The sequence below is a fragment of the Panthera leo genome, chromosome B2 (assembly GCF_018350215.1).
Source record: "Panthera leo isolate Ple1 chromosome B2, P.leo_Ple1_pat1.1, whole genome shotgun sequence".
NCBI classification, from domain to species: Eukaryota; Metazoa; Chordata; class Mammalia; order Carnivora; family Felidae; genus Panthera; species Panthera leo.
Genome location: NC_056683.1, coordinates 67680617 through 67699519, shown reverse-complemented (window position 1 = coordinate 67699519; position 18903 = coordinate 67680617). Strand labels below are relative to the sequence as shown.

The 18903-nt window shown below is 38.5% G+C and overlaps 1 protein-coding gene across 9 annotated transcripts in view; it reads left to right on the top strand.

Moving 5' to 3' along the window:
* The window catches only part of FILIP1 (filamin A interacting protein 1), a 301024-nt gene that overhangs the window by 51128 nt on the left and 230993 nt on the right, over positions 1-18903 (top strand). For 7 of the 9 annotated variants that reach the window (XM_042939194.1, XM_042939193.1, XM_042939188.1 and 4 more), the window contains 2 exons: positions 9223-9344; positions 9795-9937. In XM_042939194.1, the coding sequence (XP_042795128.1) occupies positions 9815-9937 (123 nt within the window). In that variant the 5' untranslated portion in view covers positions 9223-9344; positions 9795-9814. Of the gene's footprint in view, positions 1-5253; positions 5284-6433; positions 6482-9222; positions 9345-9794; positions 9938-18903 lie in introns of those variants that run through there. The other 2 variants (XM_042939191.1, XM_042939192.1) reach the window with 2 other exon arrangements.

Genomic DNA, 18903 nt, shown 5'->3' with positions numbered 1-18903 from the left:
TTCTTTCATTCTTTCTTTCTTTCTTTCTTTCTTTCTTTCTTTCTTTCTTTCTGCCTTCCTGCCTTTCTTCCTGCCTTCCTTCCTGCCTTCCTGCTGATGAGGGACCATAAGGCAAGCTGAGGGCCAAGCACAAGCTAGCACAGCCGTGTCCCCCCCACCCCCACCCCCACCCCCGCCGCGGGCTATGCGTGATATTTCTCATGCATTCCAGGCTGCCCAAGAACAAAGGAAAGGACAGAAAACAAACAGTTAAACTGAGAGAATCTCATCAGTTTACAAATATCTTAGTAATATTACAAGAAAAGGGCAATCTTATCAATAGCCTAATCTCCAGGAACTCCCTACTCTCTTAAAGATAATGCTTTGCTAGAGGGAAAAACAACCTTAGCTTGACAATAGCTAGGTCTCCAGTAATCTGTGAGTCTTCTTTAGCATATGGAAATCCCTTTAAGAAACTTCCTCTTGACTTTACCACCCCCAACCACAGTATATAAGCAGTCACTCTTCATAACCCTAGTGCAGCTCTTTCTGCCCAAAGGTCCTGTCCCTGTGCCTTAATAAATTCACCTTTTTGCACCAAAGACTTCTTCAAGAATTCTTTCTTGACTGTCAGCTCCAAACCCCCACCAATAACACCCCAAAACCCCATCACTGCCTTCCTCCCAGTCCCACTGGCACAGGGGCAGACTCCTTGCTACAAATTTGGTTTATCTGTAATACTCATCATTTAGCACTTCCTTTTCTGCTTTTTGGAACATGAGGAATGATCTTGTTACTAGTCCATGCATGCTATGTTTCTTGTTTTTGACAGGATTTCAGTTTTATACCTCAGTGTGTACCTATGATGGTTAATTTTATGTGTCAACTTGACTGGGCCATGAGGTGCCCAGATATTTGGTCAAACATTATTCTGGGTGTTTCTGTGAGGATATTTCTTGGATGAAATTAACATTTAAATGGTAGACTCTGCCTAAAGTAGATTGCCTTCCTATTGTAAGTGGGTCTCATCCAATCAGTGGGAGATCTGAATTGAACAAAAAGGCTGACCCCATCCAAGTAGGAGAATTTTTCCTGTCTGACTGTCTTTTGGACTCAAACTAAAGCATTTTCTTGGGTCTGGAGGCTGCAGGCCTTTGGACAGGAATTATATGATAGGAAAAGATAGGATTCAGTAGGCAGAGAGGGAAAGATTAGGGCCTGAGGTGTCTAGGTGGGGAAAAACACCTATTTTGGAACAATGCTGGAATGTCTGACCACAGCAAGCCCCCTCAGGTGTAACGTTCCTCTTAAGAATGTAACAGACCCCGCCTATTCCCCCTCAGGTTTCCCCTCTGGAATTTGACAAAAGACCTAAGTATGGCTATAGATCACCCCTCATACAATGGAAATGAGCCAATCAGGAATGGACAACCCAGCACCTAGAACTATCCAGCCAATAAGGGTAGAACACGAGAAGGAACAAGGGGGAAGAGAAGAGGGAGGACTGACCAGAATCTTATAAAACAAAGACCCTTGCCTATAGTCCTGGGGGATTCACCTTTGAATGCCCCCTCTCTGTAAAGAGAGCTTTCTTACTATTCTTATTTTCTAATATTATACTCTAATAAAAACTTTTGCCTGCTGCTCATTCTGTGTCCACCTCTTCATTCTTCAAAGTGGCAAGACAACGAACCCTGGGTATTGTGGTAAAAAATCCTGCAATAATTACACCACCTCTCCTGTTTCTTGGGTCTTTAGACTTAGACTGAGACTAAACCACCAGCTCTTTGGGCCTCCAACTCGATTCACCCAGCAGGTCTTAAGACTTGCCAGTCTTCACAAAAAAAAAAAAAAAAGGAAAAATATTCCTTGCTCCTGGATAGGAAGAACAAATATTGTTAAAATGTCGATACTACCCAAAACACTCTACATACTCAATGCAATCCCTATCAAAATAAGCCAGCATTCTCCACAGAGCTAGAACAAACAATCCTAAAATTTGTGTGGAACCAGAAAAGACCCCAAATAGCCAAAGCAATCCTGAAAAAGAGAACAAAGCTGGAGGCATCACAATCCCGGACCTCAAGATGTATTACAAAGCTGTAATCATCAAGACAGTATGGTACTGGCATAAAACAGACACTCAGATCAATGGAACAGAATAGAGAACCCAGAAATGGACCCACAAATGTATGGCCAACTAATCTTTGACAAAGCGGGAAAGAATATCCAATGGAATAAAGACAGTCTCTTCAGCAAATGGTGCTGGGTAAACTGGACAGTGACATGCATAAAAATGAACCTGGACCACTTTCTTATACCATACACAAAAATAAACTCAAAATGGATGAAAGACCTAAACATAAGACAGGTAGGCATCAAAATCCTAGAGGAGAAAGCAGGCAAAAACCTCTTTGACCTTGGCCACAGCAACTTCTTGCTGAACACATCCTCGGAAGCAAGGGAAACAAAAGCAAAAATGAACTATTGGCACCTCATCAAAACAAAAAGCTTCTGCACAATCGGCAAGGAAACAATCGGCAAAATTAAAAGGCAACTGATGAAATGGGAGAAGATATTTGCAAACGACATATCACATAGAGTGTTAGTATCCAAAATCTATAAAGAACTTATCAAAGTCAACACCCAAAAAACAAATAATCCAGTGAAGAAATGGGCAAAAGACATGATAGACATATTTCCAAAGAAGACATCAGATGGCCCACAAACACATGGAAGGCAGCTGTGCTCACCACTATACCATCCATGCAGCCCACTGACACATGAAAAAATGCTCAACATCACTCATCATCAGGGAGATACAAATCAAAACCACAATGAGATGCTACTTTACACCTGTCAGAATGGCTAACACTAACAATTCAGGCAACAACAGATGTTGGTGAGGATGCAGAGAAAGAGGATCTCTTTTGCACTGTTGGTGAGAATGCAAACTGGTGCAGCCAATCTGGAAAACAATATGGAGTTTCCTCAAAAAATTAAAAATAGAACTACCCTATGACCCAGCAATTGCACTACTAGGTATTTATCCAAGGGATACAGGTGTGTTGTTTCGAAAGGGCACATGCACCCCAATGTTTATAGCAGCACTATTGCCAATAGCCAAAGTATGGAAAGAGCCCAGATGTCCACCAATGGATGAATGGATAAAGAAGATGTGGTATATATATACAATGGAGTATTCCTCGGCAATCAAAAAGAATGAAATCTTGCCATTTACAACTATGTGGATGGAACTAGAGGGTGTCATGCTAAGTAAAATTAGAGAAAGACAAATATCATATGACTTCACTCATATAAGGACTTTAATATACAAAACAGATGAACATAAGGGAAGGGAAGCAAAAATAATGTAAAAACGGGGAGGGGGGCAAAACATAAAAGACTCTTAAATATAGAGAACAGAGGGTTGCTAGAGGGGTTGTGGGCGGGGGATAAGGGGCTAAATGGGCAAGTGGCATTAAGGAATCTACTCCTGAAATCATTGTTGCACTATATACTAACTAACTTGTATTTAAATTAAAAAATTAATTAGTCTGAAAAAAAAGACTTGCCAGTCTTCATAATTGTAGGAGTTAATTCCTTATAATAAATCTCTTAGTATATATGTGTCATAATTAATATATTTATTATATATGTACTATATACTATCCAAATGATTCTGTTTCTGTGGAGAACTCTAAAACAGTGTCCTCTACCTATGAGAAATGTACATTGCTGGTTATTTCTGAGATTTGTAGCAATGGATAACTTCTTTCTGTTTCTTTTTGACTTTATTTTATCTTCTCTTTTTAGCCTCTCCAACTATATTGTGGTATGAATATCAGTGTCTCATCAAAGATGAGTTATGCATTTCTTTTCCTGTTATCTTCATGGTTTAAAAAAAAAATTTTTTTTTAACATTTATTTATTTTTGAGACAGAGAGAGACAGCATGAATGGGGGAGGGTCAGAGAGAGAGAGGGAGACACAGAATCTGAAGCAGGCTCCAGGCTCTGAGCTGTCAGCAGAGCCCGTTACGGGGCCAAACTCACGGACCGTGAGATCATGACCTGAGCCGAAGTCGGACGCTTAACCGACTGAGCCACCCAGGCGCCCCTCTTCATGGTTTTTAAAGTGATTTCTGGGAAGAGAAGAGGGAATTACCTACTTTATTATTTGCTCTTTAAATCAGAAGTTTAGATCCAGTTACAATAAAGGTGTTACTATTCTGCTTATCCCTTTGTGGATTTGTTGACTCATGGTCCATAATAGAGGGAGACAACTTGGAGCTCTTGTTGATGTGAAATGTTGAGGTTTGGGAGCAAATGGTCAAGAAATTCTTGAGATGTGTTTGGTGCAGAAAGGGTGGTTTTATTAAAGCATGGGTACAGGACCTGTGGGCAAGAAGAGCTGCCCTGGGGTTTTGAGGAGTGACTGATTATATACTTTCAAGTTCAGAAGGGATTAGGGATAGCATAAGTCTCTAAGGAATTTGGAAGCAAGGTTTCCAGGACCTTGAGGGGCTAGCTGTTGTTAGGAAAAGGTCATTTACTATTGTCTAGTAAAACCTTAGTCATGAGACCCTTCAGATGTATATCATTGGGCCACATGTTTAGAGGATGATTGCTAACATATATCTTAAGGGGATAGAGATAAAGGAACTTTCCAAAGGGATTTTTACAGGATCCTGGAGGGTGGGCTAAAGTCAAGCTAGGGTTGCATTTTGCCTTTGGCAAAGTATTAACCTTGAGGGCAGCTAAGCTCCATGAGGGAGGTCACTATGCCTGTCAAGTTCTTAAGTGTCAATGGGCTGTACGTTATAAGGACATTTAATTTTTTTCTATATTTCTGTTGCCTTTCTTCTTCACATCACTGGGACATTAGATATGAAAGGGGATGGCTTGAGGCTGGGCATGAGAAGAATAAAACAACTGGTGAAAAGTTTCCAGTATAACCTTAAAAGGACTTTTATGAATACTAATGCTGACCATGCTATTTAAATTTGTATTAGCACAGTAGTTTCCTCTTATCTGCAGTTTTGCTTTCTGTGGTCAGCTCTGGTCTGGAAGTAGGTGATCCTGCTTCTGACGAACAGCCAGGTCAGTAGTAGTCTGAGACTACATCACATTGCATCACAATACACTCACCTCACTTTGTCTCATCATGTAGGCATTTTATCATCTCACATCATTGCAAGAAGCTCAATGAATTCAGTACAATAAGATATTTTGAGGGGTGCTTGGCTGACTCAGTTGGAGGAGCATGTGACTATTGACTGTGGCGTCATGTGTTTGAGCCCCAGGTTAGGTGTAGAGATTACTTAAATAAATAAAACTTTAAAAAATATTTTGAGAGAGAGAGAGGCCACATTCACATGATTTTTATTATAGTATATTATTATAATTGTTCTATTTTATTATTAGTTGTTAATCTCTTACTGTGCATAATTTATAAGTTAAAATTCACTATAGGTATGTATGAATAGGAAAAAACATAGTTTATATAGAATTCAGTACTATCTGTAGTTTCAGGCATCCACTGGGAGTCTTGGAATGTATCCTCTGTGGATAAGGGGGGACTACTGTACTATGAAAATCCTTATTGAGACATGTATCTCTCAATCCTCAGTAACTCTAATGGAATCAGGAAAAGTTTGCTAAGCAAGTTTTCTCTCTCTTTTTCTCTGTTTGGGTGTAGGAAGTGGTGGTTTGAGTTCTGAATTGGATAAAAGGCTGAGTTTCATGCCCGAGTCTTCTTGGTGCAAGACAGGAACAGTGCAGAAACAAACATCAAAGTAGAGGTGAAAATGAACAAAACTCCCCCTAAGAGATATATAGAAGATTGAGGAAGGTTAGGGGCTTACAAAGAATGTGGAACAGTGGTTTGGGCTGATCATACCTAGATGTGAAGGGTTTGAGGGACCTGGGTAGATATCTTGAAGATACCTTTTATTCTGAATTGAGACTACGCATTTATTTTACCATTCACACATACTTTAGGATAGATGTTTTTTGGGGGATGCAAACATAATTAAAAACATGGCCCTATATTTGAGGAACTCAAAAGTAAACTAAGCTTAGAACAGAACAAAGGTTTGATATGTTTCCCTTCATTCTTCTCCTGTTTAGCCAGCAAACTGTTAACAGAACTGTGACCTTAAATGTTTTCCCTATTTATGCATGGCATATGAGAACGTGTGTGTGTGTGTATGTGTGCGTGCGTGCGTGTGTGTGTATGCGTGCGTGCGTGTGTGTGTGTGTGTTCGCGCGCGCGTAAAGACATCATGCTTGGCCTAGATTCTTGTGACTCTAAAAGGTTTTAGACAGCATAAGACCATCTTAAAAATGGGGTGCTTGGGGCAGTTGAACAAGGCTCAGATTATATAGTCAACTTCTCTCTGTTTCCTACCACTTTCCATCTTTCAGTCCTCAAAAATGATATTTTTGGAGCTTGCTTACTAACGAGGAAAATGTTCACAAATTGTTAGGAAAAGAGCAAAGGTAAAAACTTGTACATTTATTATGATCTGTGTAAAAATTATATTTGAGCAGAATGTTGGTGGTGGTATTAGATGATTTCTTAAAACTTTCTGTGTATTCTAAATATTAAAGATTACTTACAAAATTTGGCTTATATTTCTTCTTAAATTTAATGACCATGGTATGCATATGCATAAAGTGTAGAGAGCTGGTTACCAGGAATGTTATTACATTCCTTACTTGGCCTATACTCTACACCAGATGAATTCTTTTCCTGTCAATTTCACCCTACTATGTTTGTGCTTATGAGACAGAAACATATATTTTGCCTATATGTTAATTTAATCAACCAATGTTCAAGTTAAATATTTGCAAAATTTTATTTATGTTTGATCATTTTTAGTTTTTTTATCATGAAAATTTTTTTCCAGCTTATTAAGATAAAATTGACATATAATGTTGTGTTAGTTTAAGGTGTACAATGTGATGATTTGATACATGTATATATTGGGAAATAATTACAATGTTTGTAAAATTTTAAATTCAAACAAACTTTTTTCTCTGTACGTTTACATAAATATTTTCCTCACAATCGAAGAACCGAGATTGATAGACTTTAAATCCTACAAAAATACAGCCACTCCATTAGTGAAAAACAAAATCTGACCTATAGTGTATAATTATATTATATAACGGCAGCACCCAAATATTTGAACAAATAAAATTTGAATTATTCAATAACATATTGGATGGGAATTTAATGTTTGATTTTACCCAGTGTCTAACCTAAGATTATTTTAGTGGAAAGTATCAAACTTGCTGGGGAAAGATTTAGCAAGGAGGGCAAATTTATTATAAAGATAGCACTTAAAAGTCAAGGGCAGGGTACAATTCTGACCATTTTCATATCTTGAACCAAGAGTTGGAAAACCATTAGGACTCCGGGGAGCCTGTTCCTCAAGAGAAAATTCTGTTTCTCTGGAGACACATGGATTCTTTCATCTCTGCCTCTTTCTGCTTGTTTTTTTGTTTTTGTTTTTCCTCTGTAGGCAGGCTTTTCCTGTTTCTCTGTATGCATGGCCACCTTGCCACACAACAGTTTACATCCTTGGCTCAAGTAGACATCTCAGATTAAGGAATATATCAAAATTTCCAATGCAAATTTCTAGAAGAAAAGAGTTGATGGGCCCTGCCTGAGACAGGTGTCCAACTCTGGGTCATGTATTATTGACCCGGAGTGTCACCCAGAGTGACTGGAGTCATAGACTACTAATACAGTTGTCAAAGGTCTATATCTGGGGAAGGAGCATTTCTTACAGAAAACATTTAATAGGAATTGATGTCTCTGTTTTGTGTGCCTTCCCCATATCTACTAACCATATTTATTGTAGACCTGTTAACATTTTGAGTTTTTTTGTTTGTTTCGTTTTCCTTTTTCACTTCTGTACCTTGTGCACAAGGACAGCTTGCTTAATGGCCTTGTCATCTAGCAGACATAAAATTAGGCAATAACAAGAGTTAACATTTATTTAGCATTTCTATGCTTTTAATTTTTAAAAAAATTGTTAAAATATTTGTTTTTGAGAGAGAGAGAGAGAGAGCGTGAGTCAGGGAGGGGCAGAGGGAGAGAGAGGGAGACACAGAATCTGCAGCTCTGAGACACAGCTCTGAGGCTCCAGGCTTTGAGCTATTAGCACAGAACTTGACCTGGGGCTTGAACTCGGGAGTGGTGAGATCACGACCTGGGCTGAAGTTGGATGCCTAACTGACTGAGTCACTCAGGTGCCCCCTTTTTATTATTTAAAACAATTTTTTAACATTTATTTTTTATTTTTTTGAGAGACAGAGACAGGGTGCAAGCAGAGGAGGTGCAGAGAGAGGGGAACACAGAATCCAAAGCAGGCTCCAGGCTCTGAGCTGTCAGCAAAGAACTTGATGTGGGCCTTACGAACTGTGAGATCATGACCTAAGTCAAAGTCAGATGCCCAACAGACTGAGCCACCCAAGTGCTCCTGCTTTTTCTTTTATTAACTTATTTACTTCTCATAGCAACTCTAGGGAGCAATGCTAATGTTCTTTTTTTTAATAAAAATGATTAGATGGAAGATGGTATTGACAATGAATCTTAGGCAGTAACGTAACAATGATTATATAAATTATTTGGTCTACCAAATACCCTAAGTACTAGCTCAGCATTTTTTTAGTCAAAGAGCTTATGCCTTTTATTTATTTATCTATCTATCTATTTATTTATTTATTTATTTATTTATTTATTTATTTATTTTACCACTTGGTGTCAGAGTTGTACTATTTGAATATATTGTTAAAAAAATTTTTTTTTAATGTTTTGTTTATTTTTGAGAGACCGAGAGAGACTGAGCATGGGTGGGGTGGGGGGTACACATAGAGAGAGGGAGGCACAGAAATCAAAGCAGGCTCCAGGCTCTGAGCTGTCAGCACGGAGCTGGACATGGGGCTTGGACTCATGAGCTGTGAGATCATGACCTGAGCTGAAGTTGAATGCTCAACCGACTGAGCCACCCAGGCACCCCTTGAACATATTGTTTTATTTGGAAATCTTTTGGGGGTTTAGTTGTGTGTTTTAAGTTTTTTGCTGTTTTTTTTAAGAATTTGTTAAAAAACAAATGTGTGTGTGTGTGTTTCGTTTTTTTGTTTTTTGCTTTTTGTTTTTTTGTTTTTTGTTTTTGGAATTCACTGAGGGAGAGAAAATGTTTCTCTTTGTCTTTCTTTGATATTTTTAGGTTAAACTGTATCTGCTACCAAATCAGAAGAAAAGGTTCCTGCCATGAGAAGTGCACACAGACTTTCTAAGAGAAGTCCTGGAGGCTCAAGGAACTTTTTCTAATCTTTCCAGGAGATGGGAGTAAGTTAGTCTCTCAGATTAATCTGCTATACAGGAACAAGCTGAATACTTCTCCTTCCTAGTGGAATCCAAGAGCATTTACCTCTCAAGGCTTATGACAAACAGATCTCTAATTGATGGGAGAAGTAGGATATAATTTTTTTTAAGTTTATTTATTTATTTTGAGGGGGGGGCAGAGAGAGAGAGAGAGAGAGAGAGAGAATCCCAAGCAGGCTGCATGCCTCACATGGGGCTTGATTTCACAAACCGTGAGATCATGACTTGAGCCAAAATCAAGAGTAGACGCTTAATGGACCGAGCCACTCAGCTGCCCTGAGAGGTGGGATAAATACTGGATGAAAGAATCAAGCATTTAAAATATGAAGACAGTGCTAAATGATGACCAGAAGTAATTGATTAATTCATTCAACAGAGATTTATTGATGTGTTATAATGTACTTCTCTTCCCAGCCCACCCTTGGCTTCTTTCTATGCCAGTGTTCCTCACACATCCTGGATTTGACAAACACAGGGAAAAAATTGCCTGTTATAGAGAATCTCAGTCCAGACTTATTACAGGGAAAAGAATCATCTTGGTGCTCAGAATACTCCAGGTATTTTTTTTCTTTTTCTAAAATTGTGGTAACATAGACATAACATAAAATTTATTATTTTTGATATCAAGATATTCTTAAAATTTGGCTATTAGTTTTAAGGTTTTGCTGTGAAATTTTAATGAAAATGGAGGGTTTTTTTTACATGAGCAAACTTTTTTTTTAATGTTTATATTTATTTATTTTGAGAGAGGGAGAGAGAGAGCAAATACTAGCAGGGGAGAGGTAGAGAGAGAGGGAGAGAGAGAATCCCAAGCAGGCTCTGTGCTGATGTGGGGTTTGAACTGGCAAACTGTGAGATCATGACCTGAACCAAAGTTGGATGCTTAACTGACCAAGCCACCCAGGTGCCCCAAGAGGCCCATTTTTATATGTACTAACAAATTATTTAAACATTTTTGATGGTCTACATATATGTCTGTTCTTTAGATTCTTCTTTGAACCATTTGTAACATCTTTATGGCTCCCTCATAAATCATTGAGTTAAATCTTTGATATATGTGTTAATTTTTATTTGTAAAATAGTCATAAGTTTACCTTTGAAAAAATAATCCTTAACAGTTTTGGTGATCTGCGATGACCAATTACAAAGCCAGGTAAACTGCATTGCTAAATAAGCATACCTCATGGCTTACATAATTTCTCAATGCCCTTGCTGTCCATAAAATGTTTTAACCTTCAAGATTCAGCAGAAGAAGAACATAGGTTGAATGAACTGATGAGAAATTTATATTTTATTATTATTTTTTTAAAATGTTTATTTATTTATTTATTTATTTTTCAATATATGAAATTTATTGTCAAATTGGTTTCCATACAACACCCAGTGCTCATCCCAAAAGGTTCCCTCCTCAATACCCATCACCCACTTTCCCTGCCCCCCCACCCCCCATCAACCCTCAGTTTGTTCTCAGTTTTTAACAGTCTCTTATGCTTTGGCTCTCGCCCACTCTAACCTCTTTTTTTTTTTTTTTCCTTCCCCTCCCCCATGGGTTTCTGTTACGTTTCTCAGGATCCACATAAGAGTGAAACCATATGGTATCTGTCTTTCTCTGTATGGCTTATTTCACTTAGCATCACACTCTCCAGTTCCATCCACGTTGCTACAAAGGGCCATATTTCATTCTTTCCCATTGCCACATAGTACTCCATTGTGTATATAAACCACAATTTCTTTATCCATTCATCAGTTGATGGATATTTAGGCTCTTTCCATAATCTGGCTATTATTGAAAGTGCTGCTATAAACATTGGGGTACAATTGCCCCTATGCATCAGTACTCCTGTATCCCTTGGGTAAATTCCTAGCAGTGCTATTGCTGGGTCATAGGGTAGGTCTATTTTTAATTTTTTGAGGCACCTCCACACTGTTTTCCAGAGTGGCTGCACCAGTTTGCATTCCCACCAACAGTGCAAGAAGGTTCCCATTTCTCCACATCCTCTCCAGCATCTATAGTCTCCTGATTTGTTCATTTTAGCCACTGTGACTGGTGTGAGGTAGTATTTCAGTGTGGTTTTGATTTGTATTTCCCTGATTACAAGCGACGTTGAGCATCTTTTCGTGTGCCTGTTGGCCATCTGGATGTCTTCTTTAGAGAAGTGTCTATTCATGTTCTGGCCATTTCTTCACTGGATTATTTGTTTTTCAGGTGTGGAGTTTGGTGAGTTCTTTATAGATTTTGGATACTAGCCCATTGTCTGATATGTCATTTGCAAATATCTTCTCCCATTCTGTCGGTTGTCTTTTAGTTTTGTTGGTTGTTTCCTTTGCTGTGCAGAAGCTTTTTATTTTCATAAGGTCCCAGTAGTTCATTTTTGCTTTTAATTCCCTTGCCTTTGGGGATGTGTCAAGTAAGAAATTGCTATGACTGAGGTCAGAGAGGTCTTTTCCTGCTTTCTCCTCTAGGGTTTAATGGTTTCCTGTCTCACATTCAGGTCCTTTATCCATTTTGAGTTTATTTTTGTGAATGGTGTGAGAAAGTGGTCTAGTTTCAACCTTCTGCATGTTGCTGTCCAGTTCTCCCAGCACCATTTGTTAAAGAGACTGTCTTTTTTCCATTGGATGTTCTTTCCTGCTTTGTCAAAGATGAGTTGGCCATACGTTTGTGGGTCTAGTTCTGGGGTTTCTATTCTATTCCGTTGATCTATGTGTCTGTTTTTGTGCCAATACCATGCTGTCTTGATGATGACAGCTTTGTAGTAGAGGCTAAAGTCGGGGATTGTGATGCCCCCTGCTTTGGTCTTCTTCTTCAAAATTACTTTGGCTATTCGGGGCCTTTTGTGGTTCCATATGAATTTTAGGATTGCTTGTTCTAGTTTCGAGAAGAATGCTGGTGCAATTTTGATTGGGATTGCATTGAATGTGTAGATAGCTTTGGGTAGTATTGACATTTTGACAATATTTATTCTTCCAATCCATGAGCATGGAATGTCTTTCCATTTCTTTATATCTTCTTCAATTTCCTTCATAAGCTTTCTATAGTTTTCAGCATACAGATCTTTTACATCTTTGGTTAGATTTATTCCTAGGTATTTTATGCTTCTTGGTGCAATTGTGAATGGGATCAGTTTCTTTATTTGTCTTTCTGTTGCTTCATTATTAGTGTATAAGAATGCAACTGATTTCTGTACATTGATTTTGTATCCTGCAACTTTGCTGAATTCATGTATCAGTTCTAGCAGACTTTTGGTGGAGTCTATCAGATTTTCCACGTATAATATCATGCCATCTGCGAAAAGTGAAAGCTTAACGTCATCTTTGCCAATTTTGATGCCTTTGATTTCCTTTTGTTGTCTGGTTGCTGATGCTAGAACTTCCAGCACTATGTTAAACAACAGCGGTGAGAGTGGACATCCCTGTCGTGTTCCTGATCTCAGGGAAAAAGCTCTCAGTTTTTCCTCACTGAGGATGATGTTAGCTGTGGGCTTTTCACAAATGGCTTTTATGATGTTTAAGTATGTTCCTTCTATCCCGACTTTCTCAAGGGTTTTTATTAAGAAAGGGTGCTGGATTTTGTCAAATGCCTTTTCTGCATCGATTGACAGGATCATATGGTTCTTATCTTTTCTTTTATTAATGTGATGTATCACGTTGATTGATTTGTAAATGTTGAACCAGCCCTGCATCCCAGGAATGAATCCCACTTGATCATGGTGAATAATTCTTCTTATATGCTGTTGACTTCAATTTGCTAGTATCTTATTGAGAATTTTTGCATCCATATTCATCAGGGATATTGACCTGTAGTTCTCTTTTTTTACTGGGTCTCTGTCTGGTTTAGGAATCAAAGTAATACTGGCTTCATAGAATGAGTCTGGAAGTTTTCCTTCCCTTTCTATTTTTTGGAATAGCTTGAGAAGGATAGGTATTATCTCTGCTTTAAATATCTGGTAGAACTCCCCTGGGAAGCCATTTGGTCCTGGAGTCTTATTCGTTGGGAGATTTTTGATAACTGATTCAATTTCTTCACTGGTGATGGGTCTGTTCAAGCTTTCTATTTCCTCCTGATTGAGTTTTGGAAGTGTGTGGGTGTTTAGGAATTTGTCCATTTCTTCCAGATTGTCCAGTTTGTTGGCATATAATTTTTCATAGTATTCCCTGATAATTGCTTGTATCTCTGAGGGATTGGTTGTAATCATTCCATTTTCATTCATGATTTTATCTATTTGGGTCATCTCCCTTTTCTTTTTGAGAAGCCTGGCTAGAGGTTTATCAATTTTGTTTATTTTTTCAAAAAGCCAACTCTTGGTTTCATTGATATGCTCTACAGTTTTTATAGATTCTATATTGTTTATTTCTGCTCTGATCTTTATTATTTCTCTTCTTCTGCTGGGTTTAGGGTGTCTTTGCTGTTCTGCTTCTATTTCCTTTAGGTGTGCTGTTAGATTTTCTATTTGGGATTTTTCTTGTTTCTTGAGATAGGCCTGGATTGCGATGTATTTTCCTCTCAGGACTGCCTTCGCTGCATCCCAAAGCGTTTGGATTGTTGTATTTTCATTTTCATTTGTTTCCCATATATTTTTTAATCTTCTCTAATTGCCTGGTTGATCCATTCATTCTTTAGTAGGGTGTTCTTTAACCTCCATGCTTTTGGAGGTTTTCCAGACTTTTTCCTGTGGTTGATTTCAAGCTTCATAGCATTGTGGTCTGAAAGTATGCATGGTATGATCTCAATTCTTGTATACTTATGAAGGGCTGTTTTGTGACCCAGTATGTGATCTATCTTGGAGAATGTTCCATGTACACTCGAGAAGAAAGTATATTCTGTTGCTTTGGGATGCAGAGTTCTAAATATATCTGTCAAGTCCGTCTGATCCAATGTATCATTCAGGGCCCTTGTTTCTTTATTGACCGTGTGTTTAGATGATCTATCCATTTCTGTAAGTGGGGTGTTAAAGTCCCCTGCAATTACCACATTCTTATCAATAAGGTTGCTTATGTTTGTAATTGTTTTATATATATATATAAATATATATATATATAAATATATATATATATATATATATATATATATATATATGTAATATATATAATTGCTCCTGTATTTGGTGCATAGACATTTATAATTGTTAGTTCTTCTTGATGGATAGATCCTGTAGTTATTATATAATGCCCTTCTTCATCTCTTGTTACAGCCTTTAATTTAAAGTCTAGTTTTTCTGATATAAGTATGGCTACTCCAGCTTTCTTTTGACTTCCAGTAGCATGATAAATAGTTCTCCATTCCCTCACTTTCAATCTGAAGGTGTCCTCAGGTCTAAAATGAGTCTTTTGTAGACAGCAAATAGATGGGTCTTGTTTTTTTATCCATTCTGTTACCTTATGTCTTTTGGTTGGCACATTTAGTCCATTTACATTCAGTGTTATTATAGAAAGATATGGGTTTAGAGTCATTGTGATGTCTGTAGGTTTCATGCTTGTAGCGATGTCTCTCGTACTTTGTCTCACAGGATCCCCCTTAGGATCTCCTATAGGGATGGTTTAGTGGTGACGAATTCCTTCAGTTTTTGTTTGTTTGGGAAGACCTTTATCTCTCCTTCTATTCTAAATGACAGACTTGCTGGATAAAGGATTCTCGGCTGCATATTTTTTCTGTTCACCACATTGAAGATTTCCTGCCATTCCTTTCTGGCCTGCCAAGTTTCAGTAGAGAGATTGGTCACGAGTCTTATAGGTCTCCCTTTATACGTTAGAACACGTTTATCCCTAGCTGCTTTCAGAATTTTCTCTTTATCCTTGTATTTTGCCAGTTTCACTATGATATGTCATGCAAACGATCAATTCAAGTTATGTCTGAAGGGAGTTCTCTGTGCCTCTTGGATTTCAATGCCTTTTTCCTTCCCCAGATCAGGGAAGTTCTCAGCTATTATTTCTTCAACTACACCTTCAGCACCTTTCCCTCTCTCTTCCTCCTCTGGGATACCAATTATGCGTAGATTATTTCTCTTTAGTGCATCACTTAGTTCTCTAATTTTCCCCTCATACTCCTGGATTTTTTTCTCTCTCTTTTTCTCAGCTTCCTCTTTTTCCATAATTTTATCTTCTAGTTCACCTATTTTCTCCTCTGCCTCTCAATCCGAGCTGTGGTCATCTCCATTTTATTTTGCAGTTCATTTATAGCATTTTTTAGCTCCTCCTGACTGTTCCTTAGTCCCTTGATCTCTGTAGCAATAGATGCTCTGCTGTCCTCTATACTGTTTTCAAGCCTAGCAATTAATTTTATGACTATTATTCTAAATTCACTTTCTTTTATATTGTTTAAATCCTTTTTGATCAGTTCGTTAGCTGTTGTTATTTCCTGGAGATTCTTTTGAGGGGAATTCTCCTGTTTTGTCATTTTGGATAGAACTGCAGGGCACTTCCCCTCTGCCCTCTTGAATAACTTGCTTTGGTGGGCAGGGCCGCAGTCAGACCTGATGTCTGCCCCCAGCCCACCACTGGGGCCACAGTCAGACTGGTGTGTGCCTTCTCTTCCCCTCTCCTAGGGGCGGGATTCACTGTGGGGTGGCATGGCCCGTCTGGGCTACTTGCACACTGCTAGGCTTGTCGTGCTGAGGATCTGGCATATTAGCTGGGGTGGATGGGGAAGGTGCACAGGGGCGGGAGGGGCAGGCTCAGTTCGCTTTTCCTTTGGTGATCTGCTTCAGGAGGGGCCCTATGGCACCGGGAGTAAGTCAGACCTGCCGGAGGGGTGGATCCGCAGAAGCACGGCGTTGGGTGTTAGCGAGGTGCAAGCAAGTTCCCTGGCAGGAACTGGTTCCCTTTGGGATTTTGGCTGGGGGATGGGCAAGGGAGATGGCGCTGGCGAGCGCCTTTGTTCCCCGCCAAGCTGAGCTCTGTCATCCGGGGCTCAACAACTCTCCCTCCTGTTGTCCTCCAGACCTCCCGCTCTCCGAGCAGAGCTGTTAACTTATAACCTTCCAGATGTTAAGTCCCGCTTGCTGTCCGAACACTCTCCGTCCGACCCCTCCCCTTTTGCCAGCCAGACTTGGGGTCTCTGCTTGGCCAGCGGGCTGCCCCTCCGCCCTGGCTCCCTCCCGCCAGTCCGTGTAGTGCGCACCACCTCTCCGCCCTTCCTACCCTCTTCCGTGGGCCTCTCATCTGCACTTGGCTCCAGAGAATCCATTCTGCTAGTCTTCTGGTGGTTTTCTGGGTTATTTAGGCAGGTGTGGGTGGAATCTAAGTGGTCAGCAGGACACGGTGAGCCCAGAGTCCTCCTATGCTGCCATCTTCCTCCCCTCAAACGAGAAATTTTATTTTTAAATGAAATAATAGAATATCATTGTTTTCATGTTCTACTTACTGAACATAGGAGGAAACTCTTTATCTCTCTTCTTAAAGATAGGGTTAGCCCTATCTCTAATTCATAATTTATTAGATTGTGCTGTTGTAAGTTAAATGAAATGAAATATTTAAAAATGATATCTGATCCTCATGGACACCCTATTTGAATTAAACACTTACTGAGAACTAAAACTATAAGACTAGTAGAAGAAAACATAGGTATAAATCTTTATGACTTTGGATTAGGCAATGGTTTCTTAGATATGACATCAAAAACACAAGCAATAAAAGAAAAAATACCTAAGTTGGAGTTTATCAAAATTAAAACTGATTGTGATTTCAAGGACCCAAAAAAGTGAAAAGACAATCCAAAGAAAGGGAGAAAATATTTGTAAATCATACATCTGATAAAGGTCTAATTATCCAGAGTATAAAAATTTTCTTACAACTCAACAATAAAAAGTCAACCCAATTACAAATAGACAAAAGATCTGAATAGACAGATATTTCTCCAAATGTGATATATAAATGGCTATTAAAGATGTTCAATATGATCAACAACAATATTGGGGAAATGCAAATCAGATTTACTATATGGTACCACTTCACACTCACTGGATATAATAAAAAAGACAGATAATGACAAGTGTTGGTGATAATATAGAGGAATTGGAACCATCATGCTCTGCTGGTGGGAATGTGAAATGGTGCATCATTGGAAAACAGTTTGGAAATTCCTTGAAAAGCTAAACATAGAGTTATCAAATGACCTAGAAATTCTACCCCTAGGTATATACCCAAGAGAAATGAAGAAAACTGTACATACAAACACTTGGGTACAGGTATTCATAACAGTGTTATTCATAATAGTGAAAAAGTAGAAACAGCCTAAATGTCCATTAATTGATGAATGGATAAGCAAAATGTAGTATATCTATGCAATGGTATATTCAGCTACATGAAAAGGAAATATGGATTCATGCTACAACAAGATGAACTTTGAAAATATTATGGTAAATATTATGGTAAAGTCAGACAGAGCAAGCTACATATTATATGATTCAATTTATATAAAATGTACAAAATAGGCAATATTTAGAAACAGAAGCAGATTAGTTGTTGCCGGGGGCTGGAGGTGAGGGAAAAGGAGAGCAAGTACTAATAGATAAGGTGTTTCTTTTTGGAGTGATGAAAGTATTATGGAATTAGATGGTGGTGATGGTTGCACAACTTTGTGAATATCCAGAGCTGCTGAATCGCATATTTTGAAATAGCATATATATGACTTATATCCTCCCCCCCAAAAAAAAATAAAATAAGGTTAAAAAATGCAATAAAAACTTTACTGAATCTCCTTACTTTTCATGGAAAAATATTGTTTGCATGTATTTGATAAGAATCTATTCTCTTGGAGTGCATGGCTGGCTCAGTTGGTAGAATATGTGACTTTTGATCTTGGGGTTATGAGTTCGAGCCCCATATTGGGCACAGAGATTACTTAAAAATAAATAAATAAATAAACGACCATACTTAGAAAAAAAAAAAGAAGAAGACTATCCTCTTCTTTTTCTTTTTTTTAGGTGGGCTGCATGCCCAACTTGGGGCTTGACCCTATGACCCTGAGCTCAATAGCCACATGTTCTACCAAATAAGCCAGCCAGTCACCCCCATCCTCTTCTTTACCAGAATGTAATTAGACAAATTATGCAACAAAGGCCCTAGCTAGAATGTCATTTTTGAGAATGATGCTTACTTAATCAAGTATGATAAGCCACTTTAAGGAAAATAAGTTAACTTTATTTATGGAAGAAATGCCTACAAAACCCTCCAAGGAAACTTAGCTTTGTGCCTAGTTTATAGTATCCTAAGTCATAGTTGATAAGGAAGGTTACTTAGGCCGGGAACCTAAGATAATATTTGGGACCTCAAGAAAGAGATTCACCGAACTCATAGATACTGCAGGTGTAATGTGGTAAAAAAAAATTTCCTGGGCTTTGTTTCATAGTTTCAGGATAGCAAAAGAGAGGCTTTTAGAAGTTCAGTTCAAGATTCCTTATGAAAACTTCCAGGCAGAAGTTAATGTGGTGGTCTTAGTACTGTTCAATACCATATGACTACAGATTTGTGAAGCAATCTCAAGGAGGCCTGTAAGGTTAATTAATACTTGTTGCATCTTTATAAA